The sequence below is a fragment of the Geotrypetes seraphini genome, chromosome 6 (assembly GCF_902459505.1).
Source record: "Geotrypetes seraphini chromosome 6, aGeoSer1.1, whole genome shotgun sequence".
NCBI classification, from domain to species: Eukaryota; Metazoa; Chordata; class Amphibia; order Gymnophiona; family Dermophiidae; genus Geotrypetes; species Geotrypetes seraphini.
In genome coordinates, this window is record NC_047089.1 from 151,650,963 (window position 1) to 151,669,103 (window position 18,141).

At 47.6% G+C, this 18,141-nt stretch overlaps 1 protein-coding gene across 2 annotated transcripts in view; it reads right to left on the minus strand.

The window, feature by feature from the left end:
- Positions 1-18,141, minus strand: part of TGFBRAP1 (transforming growth factor beta receptor associated protein 1) — a 124,098-nt gene that overhangs the window by 49,159 nt on the left and 56,798 nt on the right. For both annotated transcript variants that reach the window (XM_033947853.1, XM_033947852.1), the window contains exon 6: positions 950-1,291. In XM_033947853.1, coding sequence (XP_033803744.1) covers positions 950-1,291 — 342 coding nt within the window. The remainder of the gene's footprint in view (positions 1-949; positions 1,292-18,141) is intronic.

Consider the following 18,141-nt stretch of genomic DNA (forward strand, 5'->3'; position numbering starts at 1 on the left):
CACAACACCACAAATTTGTTTTATTATAATTCAAATCGAAAAGTCTTAGAGCAACCCTTTTTGCAAATATAACAGATTATACCAGTACCCAAGACAATATTCAGTGGCATAAGAAAACTTTTCACTGTCCAAGAAAAATCAAGTTCCACCCAGTTCTATACTTAAAACACCTCAACACATTGGTCATCGATTTGCATTTTTGCATAGAAAATCTCATCTCTATAATCCAGACAAAAAATCCAGATCATTTACTAAGTTCAACACATCTACTAAAAGTAAATATCCATTCTTGTAGCTAAGACATCACCAGAAGTATTTCAGATTTGTATTAAACTATGGACTTTACAAATGCACATCAACATCATTCTGTCCTCCTCAGTTCTCTAAATATTCTCAAAGAGGAGTCCTGGTATACTGTACAAAACTAAATACTTCTGAAAGACTGAACTCCTTTTTGACTCATATGGTTAAACAAAAATGGCTTCCCAGCAAGCACTACTTCCATTTCCCCTCAATATTGCCTTGACTTCCCATAGTCTCTCGAGACTATGACGGGAACTCATGGCAGCCATTTTGGATGAGTGATATGCACAGGGCAGAAGTGTAAGATCGCTCCTGTCCCGAAAGATCGCTAGACCACCAGGTAAGGTCCGGGAGGCAGTTGGGATGATTCTGGCTTTAGGAAATCGTGAATAATCAAAATCAAAGTCCTAAAACCGCAAATCGGGAGGGGGATGTGATCAGACTCAGCATAATAGAAGCATACAAAATGATCAAGAAACTACTTCCTTCCTTAATGCCCACTTCACAAGGTTTGTAACTATAACTTCCAGTTTCCTGTGACACATTTTTTTCAAGATTCAATAACAATTATAATTTGCAACATTTTCATAAACTGTTATAAAACCATCATTTTCACTGCTTTTACAGTATATTTCATGCTGCTTACTTTTTGTATTTCTCCAGCCATGTGGCACTATCTGCCATAATGCAGGAATTCTCCGAGCCCAGAAGATCCAACAGATTTTCATGGCTTGCCTCTGCATACAGCTTCAACAGAGCGGTGTCGATGTCTTCCTTACAGCCGTTTGCCACCTCAGTTCTTCGAATTTCATTCAAGTAACTCATAAGGAAGCGCTTGCACTGGTTCATCTTTTCCTGGTCCCCCTGTGTCAGGTGGTTCAAGTCTGCATACTCGTGGAGAGGTGGGTGCACTCGGGTGAACGTGGCCGACGTAGGCAAAAGGAAAGGGTAGAGGGAGATCAGCTCCCGGACATCCAGTCGGCCGCTTCTGCAATTACAGTGTCAAACTAAATGAAGCAAAAAAAAAAGAGAGAGTATACATAGGCGCACAGCAAAGCAAAGGCAGAGAGAGCATGTGTGGGAATATTTACCATTACCAGGCCACTGCCAGGACCACAGTATTTTAAGCAGGTGCTGTGCATAATATATTTTATGGACAATGTTTTTGTCTAATTTACAAAATGAGCCAGAACAAGTTCTATGGGTATCAGAGATGCAAATATGCTAGTGCACATTTGGTTCTTTAACATTTCTTAAGTTTGGTGTCAGGTCAAAAGCGCGCCGGGACAAAGGCGCGAGCAGACAACTGAGCACAGCGCGGAGGCGCGCGCCGAAGAAAAAGACTGTTTTTAGGGGCTACGACGGGGTGTGTGGGGGGAACCCCCCCCACTTTACTTTAAACAGATCGCGCCACGTTGTGGGGGGTTGTAACCCCCCACATTTTACTGAAAACTTAACTTTTTCCCTGTTTTTAGGGAAAAAGTTACATTTTCACTAAAATGTGGGGGGGTTACAACCCTCCACAACACCACCGCGATCTGTATTAAGTAAAGTGGGGGGGGCTCCCCAACAAAAACCCCCGTCGCAGCCCCTAAAAACAGTCTTTTTCTTCGGCGCGCACCTCCGTCTTGCGCTCAGTTGTCGGTGCGCGCCTTCGTCTTCCGCATTACTGTCTATGAACCCTTAAGTTTGATGGACATAAAATGGATTTAACACACATTCATTTATTAATCAATATAAGCAAAGCTAATTATAACGTTAAAAACAATTAAACTAGCAGATGTCCAAAATGACCCAGAAACCCCCCAAAACAATTTCCATGCACATTTCTAGAAGATAAAGAACCCATCAAAACTGAGGAAGTCCTATGATACCACCCATAGAAACTGTACTTCCTCCCAAGTGTTCTGAGAAGTCACAGACATTTAGCACTTAGAACAGACACAAATATTCAGGCACTGGCTTGAAAACAATCAGAAATTTCATCATCAGTTCAGCAAGAGCTGATGGAGGAACAACAAGCAGAAGTACTTCAGTCTCTTGTGGCCTATTAATTATCAATGCTAGTGGTCACACTAAAATGCCTTAGGAGCAAAGACAGCTTAGGCACTACTCGAGGAAAATATACTTCAGCACGTCCCCACAGCCTGGTTCATAAGGAGGGCAGAGCATAAAGAGGGAAAGGTGGTGTTCAAAGATGGAAAAAAGAGCAAATGAGAAAGGAAGGAAAGGGAATGCAAACATCTGAGCTTTAGAATTGGAATTCTACAGCACTGTGGGGAGAAGAGTATGTGGATGAGGTAGATAAAAGAAGCTGCAGAAAGCAAGGAAATAGCAGAGAGAAGGAAAGATAAGAGGATAGTGAAAGGAAACCACTGGAAGGGAAAACACCACACATTATTCTCTGATTTCTAGCACACAATAGAGCTAGATTTACTTGTGTGCCAATGTGCCAGACTTCCACGCTCAGGACCTAAGAAACAGACTGAGCTCCAGAGCTTCAATGCGTGAATGAGGCGATGGTACAGGGAGGAGGATTTTAGATTTGTCAGGAACTGAGTGACATTCTGGGGAATGGGAAGCCTAGTCCGCAACGATGTGCTCAACCAGGGTGGAACTAGACTGCTGGCATCGACATTTAAAAAGGAGATAGGATAGCTTTTAAACTAGAAACTGCTCAAAAGTGCATGGTTTGGAACAAGATATCTTTAAAAGATATCACCAAAATAGGAAAGATAGGTCATCTCATTAGTGAGGCTACAATAGAGACCATAGTTGACCAGGTGTCCTTAAATACAGAACAGATAGATTTTAAAGATTGTAAATTATCCATGTCAACTATTTGGGTTTTTGCCAGGTACTCGTGACCTGGATTGGCTACTGTGGAAAAGGATATTGGGTTAGATGGAGCATTGGTCTAACCCAGTATGGCTTTTCTTATGTTCTTATGCACAGTGGCTACAGAGATTTGACACCTCCTTCAACAGTATTCCCATGTTGTTGCGTCATGCCTCACCACTCTTATCAAAGATTAGGTTCTTACCTGGATAATCTTCTCTCTGTTAATCTACTATGGATTCTGTTCTGGTGTTCAATCCCAACCCGCAAACTGGGTCTTGCAGAAGTGACACTCACAGCTTTCAGCACCTCCCACACTACAGCAGGGTATAGTGCTCCCTTCAGTTTTGTCACCACTGGAATAAAACACAAATAAGAAGGGGTACAGGTAACTTCCCCGTCAACATCATACAGTTCTGTTCTGCTCTGCAACTTATAAGAGAACAAAGAATTAGTAATAAACATGAAAACATTCAAGAATCATAGCAGCAATAATAACCAACCTGCTGTGTTCAACAAGTACTAAGAATCCAAAGGAGCCAGAGGCTGACTAATGCACTTACATATACAAGACAATCTCATACATGGCCAACTGGCTGGCAAGAGAAGAATCGCAGGCCTGGAAATGAAAAATATCCAAGGCGGAAAAGCAGGCGATACAGAACAGACAGAAGGCGAGCCATACAGAATCCGTAGTAAATTAACAGAAAGATAATTCAGGTAAGAATCTAATCTTTCATTCTGTTTCATCTACTCCGGATTCCGTACATATGGTGATGTACCAGAGCAATGGCCATGTTTAGGGTGTGACAGAACATGGCGGCTAAAATAATTTTCAGTAAAAATAAATACGATTATGTCACTCCACTGTTGAGGGCTTTACATGGCTTCCGATATATTGGAGAGTTCAGTTTAAGTGTGTAAATGTTATTTTTAAGTGTTTATATGGGATTTTTTCCCCCCATTATTTCCTCTCTTTTAATTCATATTGTATTCTACGAGGTATATACATAAGTATAAATTACTACTTCCATCTATTAAAGGGATTCAAACTTTAGGTAAACTTTCACATTCTTTGGTATTTACTATGGTGAAAATCTGGAATGACCTTCCTTCAGACATTAGAATTCTCTCTTCATTGACTCATCTTAAAAAAACCTTAAAAACTAATCTGTTTACGAAATATCTCACAGATAACTGATAGTATTCTTTAGCTGATAATTGTATATTGATATCTACTGATTCTTCCTCTTCTATTACTGTTTATCAATCTCTTTAAAATTGTGTTTTGTTAACCGGTTCGAGTCCCTTAAGGGAATGGCCCAGTTTATAAGACCAAGGATTAGATTAGATTAGCCTGCCTACAAAACCGAGGCCCCAAAAGTGGTGCCCTCTCAAGCTGCCACATCCACTCTGTAAAACCTTGTAAAAGTATGAAAAGACCAAGTAGCCAACCTACAAATTTCAGCTGGAGGGACTGACCAAGACTCAACCCATGAAGCTGCAACACTGCTGGTTGAATGAATCTTGAGAGAAACTGGCAGCTGTTTTCCACAGGTGATGTATGTCGACAAAACGGCCATGCAAATCCATCTGGCAATAGAGGCCTTGGACGCTGGCTTACCACGTCTGGACTGACTAGTTAGTACAAACAGATAGTGAGAAAGACAAGTTTCTATAATACCGTATCCTGCTTATCTGAGCTGGCAAACAATCCTCCAAGCTGACTTGGAAATAGGAAACAACTTTCAAAAGGTTACTCTGCCTCTGTGATCCTTGCAGAGCTTGCAGCTCTGAAATGTTTCTTGCTGAGATAATCGCCACTAGGAACACTGCATGACTTTAAGGTCCAAAAGGGATGCATGCTTGAGTGGATCAAAAGAGGCTTTAGTAAGACCCTTCAAAACAATGTTAAGTTCCCATGTTGGGAAAAGAATGACGCAGTAGTGGATGCAAATGAAGCACACCTCTGTGAAATCTAGTCACGTCCGGATAAGCTATAAGTGAAACTGAATCACTTTATGCCCTGAAACATGAGAGACTTGCCAATTGTACTTGGAACGAAGCCACTGCCAGGCCTTTCTCCACACCGGCTTGCAGAAAGGCTAAGACCACTGGAATGGGAGCCCATAATGGCTGCATCTGGTTCCTGTTACGCCACTATTGAAAAGCCGTCCAAGCCTTAGCATAGGCCGCCATAGTAGAGGGCTTCTTCACCCACAAAAGAGTGGCAATGACTATGTCCAAGTAGCCTCTTTGAATTAGGGCCTTGTGCTCAAGAGCCATACCCATAAGACCAATGCTTTGGGGATTCTCTATGTGAACCGGTCCTTGACTGAGAAGAACACGATGAAGAGGGAGCTTGATGCCCTTGTACCGCTAAAGACGGACAAGATTCACATTCCACAGATGGTGAGGCCCATCTGGGGCCACTAGAATTACACGATCTGGACAAGTCGCTATCCTGCGGATGACTCATCCCAACATGGGCCGAGGTGGGAAGACAGAAAAGAGATCCTGGATTGGCTAGGGCTGAACTAATGTATCCAACCCTAAACTAACTGGCTCCGCTCTTCGACTAAAGCATGAAACTTTCGAGTTCTTGGCAGAAGCCATCAAGTCCATTGCTGGTCTGCCACAACGAAGCACAACGAGATGGAATGCCTTTTGAGATAAAGAGAGGCCATTCCCCCGGATCCAAGACTTGTCATCGACTGAGAAAATATGCTTGAACATTTTCTACTCCAGCCATGTGCACAGCAGAGACAGCCTGAAGGTGCACCTCCACCCACCAAAAGAGCACCTGTGCTTCCAGATTCAATGGAACACTTCTGGTGCCCCCCTGTCGGTTTGCATACATTACTGCTGTTGTCAGAAAACACCTGTGCCGCTTTTCCCTCTAGGGCTTTCTCTAGATTTCGTTAACGCTAGCCTGATGGCTTGAAGCTCTAGACACTTTAGGGACCACTGGTCCTGGATGGAACGGTCTCCACAATGGGCTCTCCAGTCAAAAAGGCTAGCATCGGTCGTGAGAGTCATCCACTCCACGATCCAGAGAGGTATGCTCTTCAACAAAGAAGTGTCTTGAAGCCACCAGCATAAGCTGTTCCTGTGCAGTCCCTGAGAGGCTAGCAAGTGATCATGCTGAAAAAAATTAAGACAATAGAACTGGGTGACGTTACAGTGAGCTTCTGAGATTTGTGATGAGAGAAGAATGAAGCACTGAGAGCAGTGACAGGAGCACAATAAAAATTTAAGAAATGTAATTAGTTACTGACAGAGAAAGAAAAACAAAACCAATAGTGCATAGGGGAATCAAAGTACAGAGATGACAAGACTGAGTACACCTGAGGAAGAGCAAACAGATCTTATCTGAAGCCAGGTGCTTTGGAAAAGTAGATAAGTTAATAACTATGGAAACAAAGTTAATAAAGTTAAAATATTTCTATAGAACAAGTTTAGGTAAGAGAGAAATGTGAAGGTAGAAAATTCCAGTAAGCAAATTTCAGTCTGTACTAGGCAGGGACACACGATAAATTGTGTATGCTAAGACACGTCATAGATAGGTTAGAAAAACTTATAAAAAGACAGCGAAGCAATACAGAATTGAGGAAGTCAGCTCTGAGATTTAGAGAGCAACATCTCCCTGGCACAACTATATATATTATATATATATATATTAGTTCCATACAATTTATAGTTGGCTTAATATCATTTAAATTGCTTAATAACATTTAAATTGCTAAAATAAAAGAGAAATTTCATTATACTTGTGCGAGTCTCTGTTGAGTAGGGTATTGCAGCCTAACCTACTCACCCCTGTCCATGGGAGCTGCATCTGAAGAGAATGATGCTGAGGTGACCAGCGAGAGAGGAGAAATTCCTGTAGGGGCTGCATATGTGCCCTGGCCCAGGGAACAACCTCCAGTGAGGCTGTCTTGGAACCCAACACCTGAAGATAATGCCAGGTCCTGGGGGGTTATAATCACTAATAAATCCAAAATTTGTTTCTAGAGATTGTTTGCATTGCTTGAAAAGAAAAACATGGCTGTGTGTCATGTCGAACTGAATGCCCAGATATTCCAAGCTCAGTCTTTGCAGGTGAGCCACCACCTTCTGCATTGCCTGTTCGTACTCCAGCTTGGACGGAGCTCTGATGAGCCAATTGTCCAGATGGGGGTGTACTTGAACACCACCTGAACTGAACTGTCAGATTAACTTCTGTTGGCACCTGAGTTTGTAGTGGTTTAGTTAACCCCATGACGACGCTTTTGGCGAAATGGGTATTCCCATTGGGGTGTCCTGGAAGCCTGGAATTGGCACACAGGAGGAAGATTTATTCATAATAAAGAACTGCCAGAATGGAGCCAAGTATATGAATTTAATCTGTTTTAGGACTATGCTCTTTTGAACCATATGAACTAAATGAATTGTGCGTTTCTGAATCCCATATATTGTTGTAAGATTTTCACGATATATTTGGATGAACTGATTTAATATATATCGCAGTGTGTCTTTGATGAAAAGGTCATAGTGTTAGTTGGTATGTTGGCTTTTAGCATTAGCTGGTACGTTGAGCTCCTTAATAGTTGTGAGTTCTTTTTCCTCCACTTTTGGATATTGATATTATGCTACCTCTTTCCAATAGAAGAGAATAGATTAAAATTTAAAATATACTTGTACCCCATTTTGTGAGGGTGAGCAGCTATTACCACTATTACTTTAGAAGCATAGAAACATAGAAAAAAGCAGCAGAAAAGGGCTATAGCCCATTCCAAGTATCCCCTCCCCTGAATTTACTCCCTTAAAGATCCCACGTGAGTATCCCATTTTCTCTTAAAATCCGTCACGCTGCTGGCCTTTATCACCTGGAGTGGGAGTTTGTTCCAATGATCCACTACTCTTTCGGTGAAGAAGTACTTCCTGGAGTCGCCATGAAACTTCCCTCCCCTGATTTTCAGCAGATGCCCTCTGGTGGTCGAGGGTCCCATGAGCCAGAAGATATCATCTTCTGACTCGATGTGTCCCGTGATGTACTTATATGTTTCAATCATATCTCCCCGTTCTCTTCTTTCCTCAAGTGAGTACAGCCGCAATTTTTTAAATCTTTCTTCATACGTGAGATCCTTGAGCCCCAAGACCATCCTGGTGGCTGTTCGCTGAACTGACTCGATCCTCAGCACGTCCTTTCGGTAGTGTGGTCTCCAAAACTGAACACAGTACTCCAAGTGAGGCCTCACCATGGCTCTGTACAACGGCATCATAACTTCAGGTCTCCTGCTGACGAAACCTCTGCGGATACACCCCATCATTTGTCTTGCCCTGGAGGAAGCCTTCTCCACTTGATTGGCAACCTTCATGTCCTCACTAATGATCACCCCTAGGTCGCGTTCCGCCATGGTCCTAACCAAGATATCACCATTTAGTACATAAGTTCTATGCGGGTTTCTCTTACCCAGGTGCATTAGCTTGCATTTTTTAGCATTGAAGCCTAGCTGCCAAGTAGTTGACCATTGTTCCAGCAACAGTAGGTCGTGTGTCATATTATCAGGTAATAAGCTTTTGCCTACTATGTTGCAAAGTTTGGCGTTGTCGGCGAACAGTGATACCCTTCCTCTAAATCCTTGCGTCATATCTCTTATGAATAAGTTAAATAGAATTGGGCCCAGGACCGAGCCCTGCGGCACTCCACTGATCACGTCCGATGCTTCGGATGGGGTACCGTTCACCACCACCTTCTGAAGTCTACCGCTCAGCCAATCCCCAACCCATGTAGTTAGAGTGTCTCCTAATCCTATCGATTTCAGCTTGTTCAGTACTGAGGGACGCTATCAAATGCTTTACTGAAGTCCAAATATACCACGTCCTGTGACTCTCCGGCGTCCAGTTGTCTAGTAACCCAGTCAAAAAAGCTAATCAGATTAGATTGGCAGGATCTACCCTGGGTGAACTCGTGTTGGTGTGGATCACGCAGTTTTTCTTCGTCTAGGATTGTGTCAAGATTCTGTTTGATCAGTGTTTCCATGAGTTTACACACTATAGACGTGAGACTCACTGGTCTGTAGTTTGCTGTCTCTGTCCTGCAGCCCTCTTTGTGGAGTGGGATTACGTTGGCGGTTTTCCAGTCCAAGGGGATCCTTCCTGTGCTTAGGGAAAGATTGAAAAGAACAGATAATGGTTCTGCCAGGACTTCCCTTAACTCCCTGAGCATTCTGGGGTGTAGGTTATCCGGTCCCATGGCTTTGTTTACTTTGAGTCTTGATCGTTCGTCATAGACGCTACTGGGCGTAAATTCAAAATCTTGAAACGGGTCTTTCTGGTTATCTCCTGTCTGCAGCTGTGGACCAGCTCCCGGCACTTCGAGGGTGAACACTGAACAGAAGTATTTGTTTAGTAGTTCTGCCTTCTCAGAATCTGATTCCGCAAAGTTACCGTCCGATTGCTTCAGGCGTACTATCCCATCTTTGTTTCTTTTCCTGTCACTAATATAGCTGAAGAAAGATTTATCCCCTTTCTTAATTTTCCGTGCTAGCTCTTCCTCCATTCGGAGTTTGGCTTCTCTGACTGCTGTTTTGACAGCTTTAGATCTGTCTAGATAGTCCTCTTTCGCCCCCTCTCTGCCTAAATGTTTGTAGGTGATAAATGCGTCTTTTTTCTGTTTAACTAGGTCTGAAAAGCACAGTTACTTACCGTAACAGGTGTTATCCAGGGACAGCAGGCAGATATTCTTAACACATGGGTGACGTCACCGACGGAGCCCTCGGTACGGACCTTTTTAACTAGAAGTTTCTAGTTGGCCGCACCGCGCGTGCGCGAGTGCCTTCCCACCCGACGGAGGAGTGCGTGGTCCCCAGTTAGGATAAGCCAGCTAAGAAGCCAACCCGGGGAGGTGGGTGGGACGTAAGAATATCTGCCTGCTGTCCCTGGATAACACCTGTTACGGTAAGTAACTGTGCTTTATCCCAGGACAAGCAGGCAGCATATTCTTAACACATGGGTGACCTCCAAGCTAACAAAGAGGGAGGTGGGATGGTTGGCCATTAGGAAAATAAATTTTGTAACACAGATTGGCCGAAGTGTCCATCCCGTCTGGCGAACGCATCCAGACAGTAGTGAGTCGTGAACGTGTGAACTGAGGACCAAGTGGCCGCCTTGCAGATTTCCTCGATGGGCGTGGAACGGAGGAAAGCTACAGAAGCAGCCATAGCTCGGACTCTGTGGGCCGTGACAGCTCCTTCCAGTGAGAGACCGGCCCGAGCATAGCAGAATGCAATACAGGCAGCAAGCCAATTTGAAAGTGTCCGTTTGGAGACAGGACGACCCAAACGGTTGGGATCGAAAGACAAAAATAGCTGAGGGGATGTTCGGTGAGCTCTGGTACGATCAAGGTAGTAAGCAAGGGCACGCTTACAATCCAGCGTGTGCAACGCCTGTTCCCCAGGATGCGAGTGAGGCTTAGGGAAGAAGACGGGCAACACAATGGACTGGTTGAGGTGAAAAGCCGAGACCACCTTGGGAAGGAATTTAGGGTGGGTACGCAGAACAACCTTGTCATGGTGAAAAACAGTGAATGGTGGGTCAGCAACCAGTGCATGCAGTTCGCTAACCCTCCTGGCAGAGGTGATGGCAATTAGGAAAAGCACCTTCCAGGTAAGAAGCCTGAGCGAAGTAGTGGCAAGAGGCTCAAACGGAGGTTTCATGAGTGCTGAGAGAACTACATTGAGGTCCCAGACGACAGGAGGAGGCTTGAGAGGCGGTTTGATATTGAAGAGACCTCTCATAAATCTGGAAACCAGAGGATGAGCCGTGAGGGGTTTTCCGAGAATAGGCTCATGAAACGCAGTGATGGCACTGAGGTGGACTCTGATGGAGGTAGTTTTGAGGCCAGCATTGGACAGCGAGAGCAAATATTCCAATACAGTTTCCACCGCTAAGGAGGTGGGTTCCTGATGATGCCGGAGACACCACGAGGAGAATCTGGTCCATTTCTGATGGTAACATTGGAGGGTGGCCGGCTTCCTGGAGGCGTCCAAGATGAGGCGGACCGGCTGAGATAGGTTCTCAGGAGAGGTCAGCCCGAGAGAAACCAAGCTGTCAGGTGGAGCGAAGACAGATTGGGATGCAGTAGAGACTGATGCTGCTGCGTAAGTAGAGTAGGAAACACAGGAAGGAGAATGGGTTCCCTGGAGCTGAGTTGGAGCAGGAGTGAGAACCAGTGTTGGCGAGGCCACCGAGGTGCGATAAGAATCATGGTGGCGTTGTCCTTGCGGAGTTTGGACAAGGTCCGCAACATCAGAGGAAGTGGAGGGAAGGCATACAGGAACCGATCCCTCCAGTCGAGCAGGAATGCATCCGGAGCCAGACGGTGAGGAGAGAAGAGTCTGGAGCAGAATTGGGGCAGCTGATGGTTGTGAGGTGCTGCAAAGAGGTCCACCTGCGGAGTGCCCCATCGAGCAAAGATGGAGAGCAGAGTCGGAGGGTCCAACGTCCACTCGTGAGGTTGAAGGATGCGGCTGAGATTGTCGGCCAGAGAGTTCTGTTCGCCCTGGATATAGACCGCCCTGAGAAAGAGGTTGCGGTCCGTGGCCCAGGTCCAGATGCGCAGAGCCTCCAAACAAAGGGGGCGAGATCCGGTGCCGCCTTGCTTGTTTATGTAGTACATGGCGACTTGATTGTCTGTGCACAGGAGGAGGACTTGAGGGCAGAGAAGATGTTGGAAAGCCTTGAGGGCGTAGAACATGGCTCTGAGTTCCAGGAAGTTTATGTGATGACGACGCTCCTGTGGGGTCCAAAGTCCCTGGGTGCGTAGATCTCCTAGGTGAGCTCCCCACGCGTAGGGGGACGCATCGGTGGTGATGATCATAGAGTGGGGGGGCAGATGAAAAAGTAGACCCCTGGAAAGATTTGAGGAGTTCAACCACCATTGGAGAGATTGCTGAAGAGATGATGTCACAGAGATGGGATGAGAAAGAAGATCTGTAGTCTGTGACCATTGGTTGGCGAGAGTCCACTGAGGCGTACGAAGGTGGAGACGTGCCAGAGGAAGGACATGCACCGTCGAGGCCATGTGACCCAGGAGGACCATCATCTGTCGGGCAGGAATGGAGGGATGCATGAGTACCTGACGGCAGAGATGGAGCAGGGTCCGCTGGCGATCGGAGGGGAGAAAGGCCCTCATCAGCGTGGTGTCCAGAACTGCTCCAATGAATTGAAGTCGCTGGGTGGGAAGCAGGTGCGACTTGGGGTAGTTGATCTCGAACCCCAGGAGGTGGAGGAGAGAGATGGTGTGATGAGTAGCTTGTAGCACGAGTTGAGATGAAGGTGCTTTCACCAACCAATCGTCCAAGTAGGGGAACACCTGGAGGTTGTGAGACCTGAGGAAGGCCGCCACCACTATAAGGCACTTGGTGAAGACTCTGGGGGAGGAGGCGAGGCCAAACGGTAGCACTTTGTACTGATAGTGGTGGTGTAGCACCCGGAACCGCAGGTAGCGGCGAGAATTCTGATTGATGGAGATGTGAGTGTAGGCCTCTTTGAGGTCCAGGGAACATAGCCAGTCGTGTTGAGAAAGAAGAGGGTAAAGCGTGGCAAGGGAGAGCATTCTGAACTTTTCCTTGACCAGACACTTGTTGAGGTCCCTGAGATCGAGAATGGGACGAAGGTCTCCCGTCTTTTTGGGAACCAGGAAGTAGCGGGAGTAGAATCCCTGACCCCTTTGATCTGGAGGCACTTCTTCGATGGCATTGAGAAGGAGGAGGGATTGAACCTCCCTCAGGAGGAGGGGGGTTTGAGATGAGTGTGAAGCAGACTCTACGGGAAGGTTGTCTGGTGGAAGAGTCTGGAAGTTGAGAGAGTAGCCGTGGCGGATGATGTTGAGGACCCACTGGTCCGACGTGATGACTTCCCAACGGCTGGAGAAAATGGTGAGACGACCCCCGATAGGCTGTGGAAGAGGTAGCGAGGGTGGATGACTGGCTATGCCCTGGAGAGAAGAGTCAAAAGGGCTGAGATTGTTTAGCAGGCTGAGGAGGCTTAGAAGGTTGAGTGGCCTGAGATCGAGCCTGGGCATGGTGCTGCTGTTGACGGGGTCGCCGAGATTGTTGGGGAGGCGGATTGAGTGGCCTGGCTGAGAACCTCCGCTGGTAAGATGATTGAGGCCGATAGGGTCGGGCAGGCGGAGCCTTCTTTTTCGGCTTGATCAGGGTGTCCCACCTGGTCTCATGGGCAGAGAGTTTCTGGGTGGTGGAATCCAGTGACTCTCCAAAGAGTTCATCCCCGAGACAGGGGGCGTTGGCCAAACGATCCTGGTGGTTGATGTCCAGGTCGGAGACTCTGAGCCAGGCTAAGCGACGCATGGCTACGGCCATGGCAGAGGCCCGAGAGGTGAGCTCGAAGGAGTCGTATATTGAGCGGACCATATATTTGCGCATTTGGAGAAGGCCAGAGATGTGTTGTTGGAATAGCGGGACCTTGCGCTCAGGAAGGTACTTCTGGAGGGCAGACAGTTGTTGGACCAAGTGTTTCAGATAGAAGGAAAAATGGAAGGAATAGTTGTTTGCCCTGTTGGCAAGCATGGCATTCTGGTAAAGCCTCTTGCCAAACTTGTCCATGGTCTTACCTTCTCTGCCAGGAGGGGTAGAGGCATAGACACTGGAGCCCTGAGTCTTTTTTAAGGTGGATTCCACCAGAAGGGACTCATGGGGCAATTGAGATTTGTCGAATCCAGGAATAGGGATGACACGGTAAAGGTTGTCCAGTTTACGGGGGGCTCCCGGTACCGTGAGGGGATTTTCCAAGTTTTTGTAGAACGTTTCCCGTAGGATGTCATGCACGGGAAGCTTGAGGAACTCCTTAGGAGGTTGCTCAAAGTCTAAAGCCTCTAGAAAGGCTTGAGACTTTTTGGAGTCAGATTCTAGGGGAAGGGACAGGGCAGCAGACATTTCTCTCAGAAATTTAGAAAATAAGGACTGCTCTGGTTTAGAGGTGGCATCGGGTGCCGATGGTTCCTCATCAGATGAGGAGGGATCCTCCTCGGTACCGAGAGGAGTTTCCTCCCATAAGTCAGGGTCCCTGACCTCTGGTGCATGTCGAGACACCGGGGTGGAGGGCGCGGTATGGCGAGTCTTGGACAAAGACTTTCCAGAGCGCACCGAAACGGTACCAGGGGAGGACGACCGGTGTCGATCTCGGTCCCGAGAAGAATGCCGTACCGCCTGGTGCCGAGGAGGATCCAATGTGGCCTGAGAATGAACCACCGGATCGCCATGAAGTTGTTGGGCCGAAAGGATCGGCATGGAGGTGTTCACCGGTACCGAAGGGGTGGACACCGGGGGCTCGGTACGGGGCTCGGGCCGGTCTGGTACCGGAAGGAGCGGTGCCAGGATAGTGGGCAACAGTTGTTCAAGTTGTTTCTTCAACTGCTCCTGGAGTTGAGCCTTTAAGATGGCCGAGATACGGTCATCTAGGGGTGGCATCGGAACCGCTTTCTTTTTCTTCGGTTCCTTGGATGCCGCTCCACGCCCCGGCGATGAGGAGGCCGATGACGCGGCACTCACCGAGATCGGGGCGGAGCGTTTGCGGGACCGGTGCGATGCCGGTAGGGACGGTGTCGCCACCGTAGCTGGAGGGCGCTCGAGGGAAGAGGAAGGCTTCTTAGCCGGCTTACCTGGCGCCAGCGACGCCGATGTGGGGTCGGTCGGTGTCGAGGTCGACGGTGCCGATTTTTGAGGTACCGCCGTTGAAGGTGAGGAGTCCATCGCCGACTCGGTGCCGAAGAGAAGAGTTTGTTGAATTCTTCGGTTTTTAAGGGTTCTCTTTTGAAGAGTGGCACAGCGGGTGCAGGAGTCCGCCCGATGCTCCGGACCCAGACACTGCAAACACCAATTGTGTGGGTCAGTTATGGAGATCGGGCGTGCACACCGCTGGCACTTCTTAAAACCGACCTGCGGGGGCATGAAGGGGAAGATAGCCTCCGCAAAATCGAAGCCCGAGGCCTGTATATTGGCAACAGGCCCCGCCGGGGCAAAAACGAAAAAAAAAAAGGCAAAAAAGCAAAGTTTTTTTTTTTTTTTTTTTTTGCAAATCAAAGAAAAATAAACCCGAAGGTAAAGAGAGAAAAAATAAGGAAAAAAGCGCGAGCGGGAAGGCAAAAAAGTGGTTTCAACGGCCGTTGAAAAAACACACGCGTCTTCTTCGCTCCGCGGAAACGAAGAAACTGGGGACCACGCACTCCTCAGTCGGGCGGGAAGGCACTCGCGCACGCGCGGTGCGGCCAACTAGAAACTTCTAGTTAAAAAGGTCCGTACCGAGGGCTCCGTCGGTGACGTCACCCATGTGTTAAGAATATGCTGCCTGCTTGTCCTGGGATAATTTCTTTACTGAAACATTGGGGTCTTTTGTTTCTCCTTTGGTGAAAGTGTGGGGGAAGCCATCACCAATCCAAAGGGAAGGGGTGCAAACTAGAAATGCTGTGGGAGAACATGAAATCTCAGATATTTCCTGTGTCCTGGTAAGATGGGACTATGAAGATAGGCCTCTGTTAAATCCAGAGATGCCAGGAATTCTCCCGGAACCACCACTGCAATGATCGATTGGGCTGTTTCCATGTGGAAACGTGGAATCTTCAGAAATGCAATGACTGCCTTGAGATCCAGGATAGGCCTCCAGTCCTCTATGCCTTTCTTGGGCATGATGAAGTATAAGGAGTATCTGCTCGAGTCCGATTCGTCATCAGGGACCGGTTCTACAGAATGAATGTCTAAGAGCCGCTGAAGCATGGCTCGAACCCTGGCCTCTTTTTTCGGCCTCCCAACTGGACAATAGAATTCTATCTTGTGCCCCTCTCATATGATGACCAGCACCCATCAGTCCGAGGAGATCAGTTTCCATTCCCTCCGAAATGCCAACAATCACCCCCCAATGTGTGGAGGTGCAGTTCCAAGCCTGGTATCATTGGGACTTTTTGGAGGAAGGATTGACGCGAGACCCAGAGGTCTGCTGGCATCTGGGATTGCTATAGCACTCTCTGTACCCTTGAAAGGATCTCTGGGCAAAGGAGCTAGAGTTATTTTGGTGGGAGGGACAAAATTAACTTTGACACCCCCCAGGCGGGAGGTGAGGTCTGCTGAATGGCAGTGACGTAGGGTAGTGGTCTGCTACACTGGCCATGAGTTCATCAAGGTCCTTTTCAAAAAGCATCTGTCCTTTGAAGGGCAGTCTGCTTAGGGTTGCTTTAGAAGCAGAGTCACTGGCCCACTGTCTGATCCAGAGCATCCTGCGAGAAGAGATCTCTAATGCTGAGACTTTGCCGAGGATCCTAATGAGGTCATACAAGGCATCCACCACATAATCCACCCCTTCCAGCACCAGCTGGGGGCAGGCGTTCTTCACTGCCGAGGGTACCCTTTGCACTCTCTTGTGGCAGGCCTGTGCAGCAAATGAGGCTGACGTGGCTACCCTGATGCCAAAAGATAGCATCTCAAACTGCTTCTTTAATATACCATGTCTACCCTGTGATCCTGTGAATCCTTTAGCAGCACTCCTCCTTCACTAGGAAGGGCTGTGCACTTGGTGATTTGCAGAGTCCACCTTCAGCTGACCAAACAGTTGCTGAAACTCTAGGGCCATGGAATGAAGCCTAGACATAGCTTTCGCCACCTTTAAAAAGCCTTCAGGGGTCTCCCACTGCTCTGTGACCAGAGCAGTGATGTCCAGGTGCACTGGAATAAAGGAGATCTGAATACTGGAGCAGCTCATGACTGTACATTGAGAAGTGGAAGGCTGTACTTCAAGTTTCAATTCCTTCATCCACCATAAAATGGTGGACCAACTTGAACAGCCAGCGTATATAGGGGTCATGACCCTGATTAGGGGACCACAGAGGCATTCTGCTTGATGGAACCAAAAATGGAATTGGAGTCATCCAGGATGGAGCCAGTGCTTTGAGATAAGAGGCATGGAATCTGACCTCAAACTTGGCCAATCTGGGTCTGAGTGGTCAATATAGATTGTGAGCTCACTGGGACAAATAGGGAAAATGCATTGAGTACCCAAATAAATTAATGTAAACCGTTCTGAGCTAGCCTGGGAGAACAGTATAGAAAATTGAATAAATAAATTGGCACTGGGAACTGGATCACTGATCTCAGGAAGAGAAGACACTTCCTAGAAACACGACGACGTACTCGCTGACTGAGGAGTACAGCCCGGGACCATTAGAAAAACAATCTCCATATGAGATGGACAAATTCTGGGGAGAAGCCTTGTACAGGTCTAATAACCAATGCTTAACGGACCACTGACGAAGCTGTCATGGAATGCACGGACTCCACACACCGGCACTTCATGCCCTCGCCAGTTTCGGGTACCGGGTGGGATTTTCTCAGGACATGGATAGGGCTAAGCATGAAGCTCCTGACCCCTCCCTCATGCATGCCATGGCATGTAGTACATGGAAGTAGAGAATGACACGGTGGATGTTACCCGCGGCTAGCCACAGGTAACCCGCCAAAACAGTGAAGGGAGAAATAGGTGCTCACCGCAAGTACGGGGACAAGGCCATCCACCGCCCCGTGGAGTGGTGAATGGCCTTGTCCCCGAAGTTAAGGGAGGGAACGCACGTGGTCACCGATCACGCGCGGTCCCCTCCGTCCTTCCTTCCTACCTACCTGAATCTATCTCCCTCCCTCGTGGCACGTTTTAAGGTTTGAGACTTGTTGAAAGCTGCCTAAGCGTACGTGCAGTCGTGTGCGTGTGGGCAGAAGCTTCTCCTCTGACGAGGAAAAGCTTCTGCCCACACACGCACGCAACTGCACAGACACTCCAGCGGCTTTCAACAAGCTACTCAAACCTTAAAACGCACCACAAAGATAAGGGGGAGGGAAGGAGATGCATGGACCGCGCGAGGGGTGCCGAAGGAGAGTGAGGTGGCGAGAGGGAAGGGTGGATGCTACGGGAACGGGGCGGTGAAGGGGACGGTGGTCTGGTGACAGGGCAGTGACG